A 12,213-nucleotide genomic window follows, 5' to 3' on the forward strand; every position below is an offset into this window, starting at 1 on the left:
GTCAGCGCGACTTAATGACAAGAAAGTCTCCGATAAGTCAGGTAAACCAGAATTAATGTTGGCAAAATAACTATGAATACCAACATGTGACGTCAACACAATTACAAAGTGGAGATCGGGAGGCGGAAGAGAGGGACTGAAAAAGCTGAAGGAAAATTGGTGACGTGAGTCAGAGAGGAACTGAAAAAGCTGAAAGAAAAATAGGTGAATGTGAGTAAGCAAGAGGGAAAGAGAGGGATAGGTTAGAAATGGAGAGAAATTGCATGGTAGTTGCTAGGTCTCTTCCTCCTCTGTCCTGCGCTGAGGAGAGAGGGAAGGCAGGCGATAGAGAGTGCTGCCGCCCGTTCTTCAGCATTCTGTCCACGTTGGGGGGATAAATTATTCACGCCCGTGGAGACAACCTCCTCATGGTGTAATGAGAAGGACACGCATTGATACCAAATATTGCTGTTGGGAAACTATCGATCCGTAAGCTATTTGTCCAAAGTTTAGTGTGGAAGCGAAGGCTGTCAGTGTGTTTTAATGTGACTGACAGACCGACTGCGAGCTCACTCCTTTCCTCAGTCAGTCGCTCTTTTTTCTCCAGCCAAATCCCCTCAGACTCCCAGAAAAAAGGGATATTTATTTGTTTAATAGGGTTGAAATGGAAAGAGCGAAATAGGGAAGAAATAAATGTGTAAACCAGCCAAAGCTGTAGAACATGTTGAAACACTTTTTTACTTTAACCCATAATATTGCATGTTAGAGATTAGAAGGGCCAGATAAAGTAATTCGGTGCCCCTCCATCACTAATCAGGTCCACAATATTTAGACATTAGCATGGGTTACATAACTGTTCATCCCTGTTCAGTGTTATCAGACAAGAGCCAGTTGACCACAGTGATATCAGATACGAAGAGCCAGTTGACCAAAGTGATATCAGATATGAGGAGCCTGTTCAGTCTGCTCTCTGGCCCTTCTTCAGAATATCCTGACACTGTATTTCCTCAAGTTTAAATCAAAGTGTGCTTAGATTGGCATGCACCAGAGGAAGCCAGTCAGCTCAAATGGGCGAAGGATTTTGGAGGGGGTTTATGGTTAAGGCTTGGTCTACTGTAATAGGGAAAATCTGAATGATGCTGCCAAAGTTCAACACATAACACAGAATTACAACTCCCTTGATATAACTTTACTTGTGCTAGTGGCTAGATTTACCAAGGAATGTCATAGCTTCACTTTAACGCGGGTCTGCAAGAACTCACAGGCAGAAAAAGCAACACTGCTGTGCCCCTGAGCCTTCACCCTGCCCTCCTACTCCACCCCCCCCCCCCACCCACCCACTGCCCCGCACAGTACCCCCCTAAAACCCTTCTCCACTCTTCGTCTCCTGCCATCCTCCCCCCGTCTATCCTGCAGCAGTAATAGATGAAGATCTTCCTGTTTGGGTGGGCGCAGGGGAAATCAGAGCACTACCTGTGCAGAATGTGTGTGGGCTGGAGGGAGATGGGAGTGGGGCGGAGGGCCTGGCTGGGATACCCGCTGGCTGTTGGGCTGGGGGGGGCGGGGGTTCTATAGATATTGGGATATATAGCTGGAGGGAGAGAATACATTAATCACACTACATATAGAGACACTGTGTAGCTCTGAAAGCACACATCTCTCCGCTCCAGACAACCACGGTCTGCTCTGAGTCTTGACCCCATGACCTTACGCGGTGCCATTTAGCCAACCGCTGCCAAGCAGGGAACAGAACCCGCGGCCTCGGGACGGCGCTCAGTCGGCGAGACACAACCGACGTTACAACATGAAGTGAAAGCGAGTAAAGCGGAACAAACGAGATGCTGTCGCCAAGCTGCGCGGCGACTGCTGACCTGCTACGAGATCTACTGACCAGGAAGAATTTGAATACAACTTACCAAAACGACCTCCAACTAAGTCCACCTGACAACCTTATCACCCACAGGATCACAGGCACGCATTAAGCATCACACACACATCCGCATTCACACACACACACACACACACGTTGGGGGCACTGTAGCATCTCCACTGGCGCGGGTCTCTAATGAAGCCCCAGTTGTGACGGTATGGAGGCGTCTCTCGCTCCGACGGGATAATTACGCCGCTCCCTGGCAGCTGAGTTTGGCAGATGTATGGGAGGCAGCGCGCGGTGCAGAGCGCGCCGTAACGAGCGCCGGGGAGCGGAGGTGGGATTCGGCAGGACCCCGCCATCCGCCATTAGCAGGTTGGCACCGCCACAAATGAGTGTTTTTCACGGGAGCCCGGGAAGGCTGTGAAATTCCGACGAATTCTAGCGCTACGTCGCAACACAAGACGGTGTTGGGAGGGAAAGACAATTGACAGACAAAAACCCAAAACCGGGGAGGAAGCCGAGGAAAGAGGGGAAAAAAAGAAAAGGTTTACTCTGCCATGACCGGATTTGTCACCTCTCTCAGCACTGGGAGCCGAGTGCTATGCACCCTGGGAAATTACTGAATCAGAATGCATTGATTTTCTGTGGGGAGAAAAAAAGTGAAAGACAAAAAAAGCCTTAAAAAACTGTCATGGTTGAGAATTAGGGAGGAGATTGTAGGGACCTACTGCTTGTATTGTTATAGGGAAGAGAAAAAAGGAACACGACTGTCCACAGCTGGTCAGGGGGGAGAAGACAGGACTTGGACACTATTGTTTCAGCATATTTCCCTCTCTTCCTCTCATTTCTGTCTTTTCCTGTCCTCTTACTGGAAAACAAGGCCAAGATAAACCTTCTGCTTCACTGCTAAAACACACTGTGTGTGTCAAAAAACATGGTCTGTTTGTACCTCTTCATAAAGGGGAAAAAGTAACATTACTAGGCTGAATCCAACACCAAAGCCCCATTAGCTGAGGGATACACAGTGTGGCTAGTCTGACCACATCTCCCCAGAAGAGCATTCCGTATGCATGAGGAGGACTCTTCCTGTTTTGATGCGGTGCCATTTTCCACCTCCCTCCACATCAGCAGCAGCTGGATCATTTAATGGTCATTTGTAAATGCCTTCAACGGATATCAGTGATCGCTAATCACTAGCGAAGCGACTGTTTGTTCTAACAACCACGAACGAGACACTCAGGACAAAGCAAAGGATAGGTGCCTCGCGCTCCCATTTGTGGCCAATTTCTCCTCTTCCTCCCTCTCCGTCCCTCCCTCCCTTCCAGCTCTCCCCACCTTCTTCACTCTCCCTCTCTCTGATGCTAAACGATCGATGTCAAGGTGACCCTGGCTGGATTGAGGCTAGTGTTTTCCTCACGCTACTCCAGCCTGGTCTCAGTAATTAACACCAGCGCCTAATGAAGTCCAGCTGCTCACCGCGCAGACGGAGCGTGTGCCAAAATCCGGTGGAGCCCCTGTCAGGCGGCCATCGCTCTACTCGCACCCCCACCCTCTGTCCATCCTCCCTCCATCCTCCCATCCCCGTGTCGTCCTTTATCCATCTCTCCGTCGGCCCCCTGACCTCAACCTCTCCTAGCTTCAGAAGGTCAGCGCCCCCTCCCCCTCCCCCCCACCACCACCACAAACAATGATCATGCAGTCATCTCTATGCCTCCACCGCTCCCCACTTTCGCTTGCTTCTTACTCCCGATCCCTGCCAAATAGACTTTGTTCCCTGGCGTCCAATGGATCCACCTCCCCCACAGTCTTCCTGCCAGCCCCTCCCCTCCACTGCCCTAATAATCTCTTTCTCACTCTTTCCATCATCCCTGCTTCTATATCTGCCTTTCCTCCAAGTGACAGAGATACTGAAGGATCAACTTTAACTTCTCCACAATGTTGCCACACCTTCAATCCAATTTTTTGGGTGTTGTTCTATTATAAGGAGAGTGATGATTTACGGGAGGTGTGTGTGGGGGGGGGGGTCGGGGGGTGTGAAGGTTTGTAACCTTCGCTCCATTTAAAGTGAAATCGCAGAACACTGTTGGCAGCTTGGTTTCTAAACCACATCAGGTTGCCAGAGTTCTCCCAGCTGTCCCATCCCACCTGCCCTCTCCTGTTTAACCATGTGATGCTTACTAAAGCCCTGAATCAAAGCTGCATGTTTCTGTCAGCCTGTCACCTCTCTGGGAGCATCGCTTTGCATCCTGGGAGTGGGGCTTTGAACACAGAGAGTGAGCACCTGCCTCTCCCACCCACCAACCCACACCAAAAAAACAACCCACACTCGCAAACACGCGTAAACAAACAACACGCGCGCACACACAGAGGCACATACGGAGGAGCTAATAGGAGGCGGGTGGCCTGTGCTGTGCCGCGCTGGGATCTCCACCCACTGCTCCTCCGCAGCTAACAGGAAGGGGCCGTTCAGCCTCGATCGTCCCCAGCTGACATCAAGCTTGATCTGGGAGAAGAGAGATGAGCCACGACGCCGTCTCCTGCCCCCCACCTGGATCCCCCGACACATAACACCCAACCCACCGGCCGACACACGGAGAAATGCTAATTAGCGCCGAGGACCTGGCGACTTGGCAATTTCCTGACTTCACGAGAAGGACTAAAACCAAATATCCTCAGCTCCAATTCGAGAAGGAGTACAGTATGAGATAGCGGGGCCATTAAGAGATTTCCCAGAGCCCTCGGAGAAGCCAGGAGGTCAGAGATCAACTGATTTATTCTCTGTTAATTCACTCATCCCCTATTCCGCTCCACCCGGCCCGGGAGTTCATCATCCCTCCATCGTCCCTCCCTCCACTGCTGCTCCGCTCGCACACTCAGGACGGTGTGATTTATTACGCTGTGTGATCCACGGCGCCCCGCCACACCCCCCCCCCCCCCCCCCCCGACACCCCTCAACACCGCACGCTGCACCGTCCTCACCAGCTGTGACAGATGCGGCCGTCACTTGAATAAAACACATTTGGAATACTTAACGAATTAAGCAAGGAGCTAATTGTGGCTGGCCCGTGTTTATCACGCACAGAAAGACAGGCGGCTTGTTTGTCTTTTAACAATTACCAGACAGAGCAGCGAGAGGGGCAGGGAGGGGGGAGTAATTGTCCCATTCTCCACAGCAGCTGGCTCAGACACACCTGGGTGGGTGGGAGACCCAGACGGGGCGAGACGAACGAGGCAGGTGCACCTCTGGCATCGCTAAAACAAGCACCAGCCAACCTGAGGTATGAGAAGCAAACATACACTCTGCTGGGGTAGAACACAGACATCAAAGCCCGGCCGGGCATTAGTATCAGTGCATGCAGTATAGCGGTGTACACTGGTCGAAAATGAGTGTACACCATCAGTAACAAACTAGCATACGTATACAGAAATGAGAAAACACACGGCTGGAAACATTTCCATTCGTAGTACGTTACCCCGGTTTTTTCTACTCACTTTTCTCACATGCGTGTAAACACACACACACACACACAAACACACACACCCACACACACACCCATACAAACACACACACCCACATACACAGACAGACAGACACAGACACTGCTGTGCCAATTTTCCATTCTGTTCGTACACCTTTTGGAGGATCTCCCCCTGAGCAGTTCTCTTATGGATCTCCAAACAGCTTGTAATTACTTTTAATAAACAGCATAAGAAGCAAATCAAGCGCAAACGTGGAAAAATTAGCTCTCAGGGGGATCAAACAGCACTCAGCCTTGCAAACAAACATTTCACCAACATCTGATGAGATATTTTTCCTTGAGCTTTTTTACATACAAACATGTCATGCTCAATGGCGGTAACCAGAGGAACGCAGGAGAGACCAGCAGAAAAATAGATGGAGAAAGAGAGGCAGAACAAGATGGATGAGGGAAAAAAAGATGCACAGGAGGGGCCACCCATGCATGTAAACCCTGTGACTATATCACACAGTCTATATGAAGAGAGGTCAGCTGATATTCTGTCAAACTACTGACACCCCTCATCGCCAATCATAACAAACCATGTTAAGTAGGTCTCTGAGCATGCCCCCCCCCCCCCCCCCCCCGCCCACCATTGTTCTGGCTGGCTGGTTCCAGGTGGAGAGGGCCCTGTCATCTGTTCCCATGTTCACAGTTTCACCACAGTGTGTTCTGTGGAGACCAGTAGAGAACCAACCTCCTCCAACAAATCACATTAACACAGTTAGGATGTAAGTTGTAATAATTCTGTCCTGCAGACCGGGGAACGTTCTACATGGCGACGATATGGATGTGGTAACAACCCTGTTCTACAAACGCGGGAACGTTCTAGGTGATATGATTTGGATGTTGTAATAGTTGTGTTCCACAGTCTGGGATATGTTGTAGGTGTTGATTTGAATGCATTCACTATTCTTTAAACTTGCCCATGAGCAATGAGGCAATAACCCTGGAACTAAGGCAGAGAGTGATGCTTTCATCCATCAAAAACATTGCCCCATGCCTATCAGGCTGGTGGGGAGCGTAAACACACACACGCACATAAACGTACACAGGAAACATATGCAGTGGAGTGAGCCATCATCCACATCATCCACATTCATTGACTCCTAAAGCTTCTTGTGTGCTGCCTCATTAAGTCTTCAGTGACACTGAGAACCCACACCAGGTCTCTCACCAGCCCCTCTCTCCATCGCCCACACATCGCCCACTCATCACACACGCACTCACACACACACACTTACTTAAGAGCTGAATTTGCAGACACATGAAGCCCAGTGTAGGACAAAAAAAAAAGATTCAAGACCAGTTTTCATCTATGCCTGTGGAATCTGCCCTTTGTAACCTAATCTAACCCTAAATAACTAAAATTAAGTGGATATCCACACTAGCACTAGCACTGAAAAGTGACATTTTCCTACTTTTCCTAACACACACACACACTGTTCTAGGGATTCCTCAGTGCAGCACAGACAGACATCACTAGAGGCAGAAAGCTACAATGTCACTTAAGTGAATGGATTCCAGGTCTGGCTTCAGAATAAAGGCTTACTCCCATCATGCCACTGAAGAGCATGCATGGAAAAACACTTCCAACATTACAGGACAGAACATTACTTTAATATGACTCGTGCATTAGGGCTAACATATGACTGAGATAGCATGACTACTTTTAGGTGTATGTTTCTTTATGATACTATAGCTCCGTATGGTAGTACGAATCAGTATGGTGGTTCTATTTGGTGTTATGGTTCTATATGGTGGTATGGTTCTATATAGTGGTATGGTTCTATATGGTGGTATAGTTCTCTATGGTGGTATGGGTCTATATGGTGGTATGGTTCTATATGCTGGTATGGGTCTGTATGATGGTATGGTTCTATATGGTGGTATGGGTCTGTATGGTGGTATGGTTCTATGTGGTGGTATGGTTCTATATGGTGGTATGGTTCTATATGGTGGTATGGTTCTATATGGTGGTATGGGTCTGTATGGTGGTATGGGTCTGTATGCTGGTATGGGTCTGTATGACAGTATGTCGCTCTATGATAGTATGGTTGTCCATGGCGGTATGGTTCGGTATGATCGTGTGATTTTTTAGGAGAGTATGTTTCAGTATAAAAATAGATGCTAATTTAACAGAGGTCAAGCCTAAGCCAGAGGAGAGATGCAGAGTGACATGGCTACAGCACTTCTCTGTGAGATCATTTCTGGGTTAAAGGGATCAGCCGAGACCGCTTTCCGCCACGCTGCTTATCTGGGTTCATGCTCAGGGCACTAGCTTTGCCAACTTCATTGAAATGAATAAGTAAGAATCATGAATGAAATGCATCATTAACCGGGCCCCCCCGAGGGCACTGAGGCTCAGGTGAGTGGCTGTGCCCTGGGCCTGGAGGGGGGGGGAGTCATGCACACACAGCCTTCAGGGGTGGACCGTGAAAAAAACAATGAGAGGGGTGGTGCTGAATAGGGTGGGGGTATAGCCCCGTCTTTACACAGTAACAGGGCCAATTAAGCAGTCTGCTCTGTAGTGAGTCATGCAGTGTCCGGCTCTGTAGCCCAACAGGCCAGTCCCCTGACCCACCCCTTCTCTCCCGGTGCTCATAAGGCAGTGAGGCAGGGCTTCATTCACACAGCTTTGGTACGGAGACAGAAGGGGGACAAACCTTGCAGCTGGACAGGTTCTCCTACAGCCATCCGACAGGCAGGGTGGGTGGGAAGAGAAGGCAGGGTGACAGTTAGTCAGGGGTCATACATGAGGGGTTAAGGTGGGGGGCGCCTGACCGGGACTGGAGCCCACCATTCAGCGTGACAAGCCGGCTCACTCTTTTGAGTCTCAAGGCTCAGTTTAAATCCCACTCAGAGCGCCCGTCCCCATGACAGGACATCACGGGGGGGGGGGGGGGGGGGGGGGGGGGGGGCTATGGAGAAACTCGTCAGTGTGAGCCACCGGGCCACAGTGGTCAGCTGAAGCAGGTGAACGTCAAGACTCAGTGCAATCGGCATTGGTCTGACTGTAGTAAATGTGAGCGCCTCCATCACACTGCTCTCAACCACTGGCGCAGTTACTGGACTGAGGAGACACCCAGCCCTTGAAACAGGAGGAGAGGAAGAAAGAGGGAGAGACAGAGGACTGCGTTGGGGAAAGAGACAAGGGCACATCTCAATCCACTAGTAAAAGCAGATGGAAAGCGAGGTTAAACACAACATGCTAACTGAAATGTGTTGGCTGATTAAGGCCGGCTGAGAGGAGAGAGTGTGTGCCGTGAGTTCTGGGCGCAGGTGATTAGTGTGATTAGCGCGCACGTTTTTTCCTCAGGACACCACGGAGAGCCGAGCCGTGGGTGCGCGTGGGTGCGCGTGGGTGCGCGTGGAGAGAGAGGCGGTGGGGGTAAGGTAACGGCACGCGTGCATGCGCGTGTGTGTGTGGTGAAACTAATACACTCCTCATCGCTCATATCTCAGCCTTTCCCGAAGTGTCTGCCCACACACTCGGAACAGTGCAGGCATCGGCGCGCGCACACACACACACACACACACACACGCACACGCACGCACGCACGCACAAAATGGCGCACCCCTCACATATTCTGGCCAAACACCAATACTGGTATTTGTACAAGAGGAAGGTATTAAAAGGAGCTGGGTGTCGACAAGCACAGAAGTCTATCTTGACTTTGTTTCTGTAGGTTGGGTTGCTAAGGCGGTCTCTCTCCCTCACGTCTCTCGTCTTTGTGTGCTGCTGTCTCCCAGGACCACACTGGCCCTTTTTTCGCAGGCTTTATTGTTTTCCGCTGTGCAGCTGCAAACCATGTAGGAGCCCCCCGCAGTTGGGAGTGTGTGTGGTAAGGCTGAGTCCCCCCTCTCCCCGAGCCTCTCTGCGTGCCTCCCCCCCTCTCCCTCCCAGCCCCTGCCACTCCCACTCCTGTCTCTGGGGGGGTGAAGGGCCCATCGAGCCTTGCCAAACCAGGGCTAAAATTGAGTTCTGAACACAGGGAGAACTGTGATTAAGCACACAGGTGGGGCCCCAAACCCAGGGCCCTGCAGGGGGGGGGGGGGGGGGGGGGGGGGGGGGGGGGGCTCCGCTGCACAGCGGATGATGATGCTGGACCGCTGGACTGTATCCAGTTTCCTGGAAGCGTCCTTTCGTCCCTATTCCCCTGTCACTCTGAGGGAAACAAGATGGCGTGGACACTGCCGAGAGGGCTTGCTGAAAGGTAAAAGCTTCACGGCATCATAACGCGACTATGTGTTTAAGGCTGACGTGTCGACAAACAGCACGCAAATAAGCCCTTCACGGTTTCACTTCATAACTACTTGCGGCCAAAGCTGCATGTTTGTTAAGTTAGTCTTAATGCCCATCATGCCACTCATCTGAAACACTAAAAAAATATGAAAAACAGAAGGACAAACGGGTAAAAAAGAGTGGGAAAAGATGGGAAATAACACATCCAAGAGGAGTTAGGACAAAAAAAGTTATGTCCGCAGCTCCAGGAGACTCCCATAGTGATGTTATTCAGACGCAAAAGTAAAAAAATAACAGCCATTGCTATTTACTCCATATTTTTTTTGCAAGGCTTTCTATTGTTCCATCTCTCCTTTACTTCATTTTACCAGCTTTCCCTCCTCTATCTCACCCCCCCTCACTCAGCCTTCCTAATGCATTGTCTCCTTCTCCCCCTGTACGACTAGTGGTATTCCTCCGTCTGGGGAAAGGAAATGAAAACGATCTGGCCCTCTGACAATCTCTGTATCCCTGGGAAATGAGGGGATCTGGTCTACCACTCCTATTGTTCAGCATGTGGTCCTGGGAAGGACTGGAATATTATTATTGTGATTATTTCCATCTTTGCGCAGAGGCACGCAGACATGGCATCAGTCACAGCCCACACGGCACAGGGCTTTACAACACAATAGCCAAGCACTGGGTGTCTCTACAGGCACTTTATCGCCCCGGGCCAAAATGGCTTCTCTCTCCTCCACGTTTTCCTCTTGTTTCCATAAGCATGTGAGAGATGGGAATGAGTGTGGCTGGCTGCTCACCTCAGGGGAGGGTATAGAAATATGTACGCTGGGTGTGTAAAGAGTGTGTAATGGAGGGGACTTCAGTAGTTTTATGGCATTAGCATGTGCATGTGTGTATGTAACAATTCTGCTTTGACCGCCCCGTGCAGGACTCAAACCAGCGATCCTCTGAACACAAACTATAGTTACAGTCACCGCAAAAAAGCTGCAGACCTTGCTAAGCAAAGCGAAGTTCTCAGAGCGAGTGAAGAAACCGCTTGAAATCCTACCAGCGCCGACTGGTAGCCATTTCACACCCGTTTCATACACATAAACAAAAATTCTCCATCAAAGAACCGTTAAGCCCTATTATAAAATGGGGTGTTAAGATGAAAATGGTCTCCAACCTTAATAACTGCTGAAAAGGATTAGAGTATTAGAGGAATTATCGCATTACAACTTTAATGTTGAAAAGATTAAGAGACGAAGGCAAAAATAAGAACAACAAAAAAGCAGTTTCCCTCTCTCTGTCAGCATTTACCGGTTCAACCCATTCCAGCTGATGTAATCTGACAGGGTTTAGGAGGCAAGGGGTATGCCATACACTTGCCTTGACCCAGTGTGCAGTGGGTACATCTTTGTGGGACTCTATCACATTACTGAATTAGATTATACAGTTGGAAGTCTCTCTGCCAACTCCAAATCACCTGTCCTCCAGGACAGAGGAAAACACTGGCACAGCCATGAGGATTTCCCATAATCACATTACAGGCCAACCTACTGTGAGGACAAAGTTTCAATTTCAAATCAGCCGACCCCACAAACCCGTAGTTTGGGAAACACTTCAGAAAGTGTACATGTTCCTCTGCCTGCATGCCTACGTGCGTGCCACATACAAACGTGTGTGTCGGAATTATAAATCTCCCACCCTAATCACATCTGACACCGTCTGAGGTGTCTGACCTGGGTTGTCAGGCTCTTCTCTTCACACGGCCACAGCAGCGTGTTACGTCCACATTAAATAATTAGAGCAGCTCAATCAACAGGAAACACCGGGAGAAACCCAGCCACATTCTTTCAGGCCCAATACCTCCAGGAAAAAAAAAAAAACCTTCCATGGTGTTTGCCTGGCGCACCACTCACATTAATTAAAACGCGAGGTTTTACACCCCCTCTCTCTGTGTAATCAAATTCCCACCCAGCAGAACGAGCCCCTTCTCCACTTCTACCTGTCTCAATGATTACCCAGCACACTCTCGCTTGGCTCGCGAGACACTGAACGAAAACCGCAGCTCGAGAGGACGCCCGCATAATAAGTCTGAGTGAAGCGTCGACTTCAGCTGAATACACATCAGTTCTACGGGTTCAGCCAACCACCCGGGCACCTCTTCATCCTACGCTGTCTTCCTCTTTATGAATACCGTTCGGGACACAATCATCTTTTTCAGAGCGTTTTTTTCTACTTCCATTTCCGATGCTGAGCGACCATGTGTGTGTTGCGTGCTTGCGTCGCCACATGCTCTGCGGGAAGACGTGTATAAAAAAAAAACATCAGAAAAGTGACAATGCGGAAGTGACACAAATCCCACATCAATGCTGACACAGGAAGGAGGTGTAGGGGCTTTCAGGAGGTAACCTGACTGAGATACAGTGTCACCCTGTTAATGATCGCTCCAAGACAAGGGCTGTGACGAGCACACCTTCACACATCACTGTGGATGAAAGGGGGGGGGGGGGGTCTGCTCCGCACATCCTCACTGTGTCAATGTCATGGAAGCAGGGAACAGACACTGGTGAGGTGTGCGCGCGCGTGCGAGTGACTGTGTGTCTTAGTGTCAA

The 12,213-nt window shown here is 49.9% G+C and overlaps 1 protein-coding gene across 3 annotated transcripts in view; it reads right to left on the minus strand.

Moving 5' to 3' along the window:
* znf423 (zinc finger protein 423) overlaps positions 1-12,213 on the minus strand; it is a 120,988-nt gene that overhangs the window by 46,799 nt on the left and 61,976 nt on the right. For 2 of the 3 annotated variants that reach the window (XM_029115082.2, XM_029115081.2), the window contains exon 6: positions 8,037-8,057. The exons of the other annotated variant lie outside the window; for it this stretch is intronic. In XM_029115082.2, coding sequence (XP_028970915.1) covers positions 8,037-8,057 — 21 coding nt within the window. The remainder of the gene's footprint in view (positions 1-8,036; positions 8,058-12,213) is intronic. 3 annotated transcript variants of the gene reach the window in all.

Source organism: Esox lucius, chromosome 19 (genome assembly GCF_011004845.1).
Source record: "Esox lucius isolate fEsoLuc1 chromosome 19, fEsoLuc1.pri, whole genome shotgun sequence".
Lineage (NCBI taxonomy): Eukaryota > Metazoa > Chordata > Actinopteri > Esociformes > Esocidae > Esox > Esox lucius.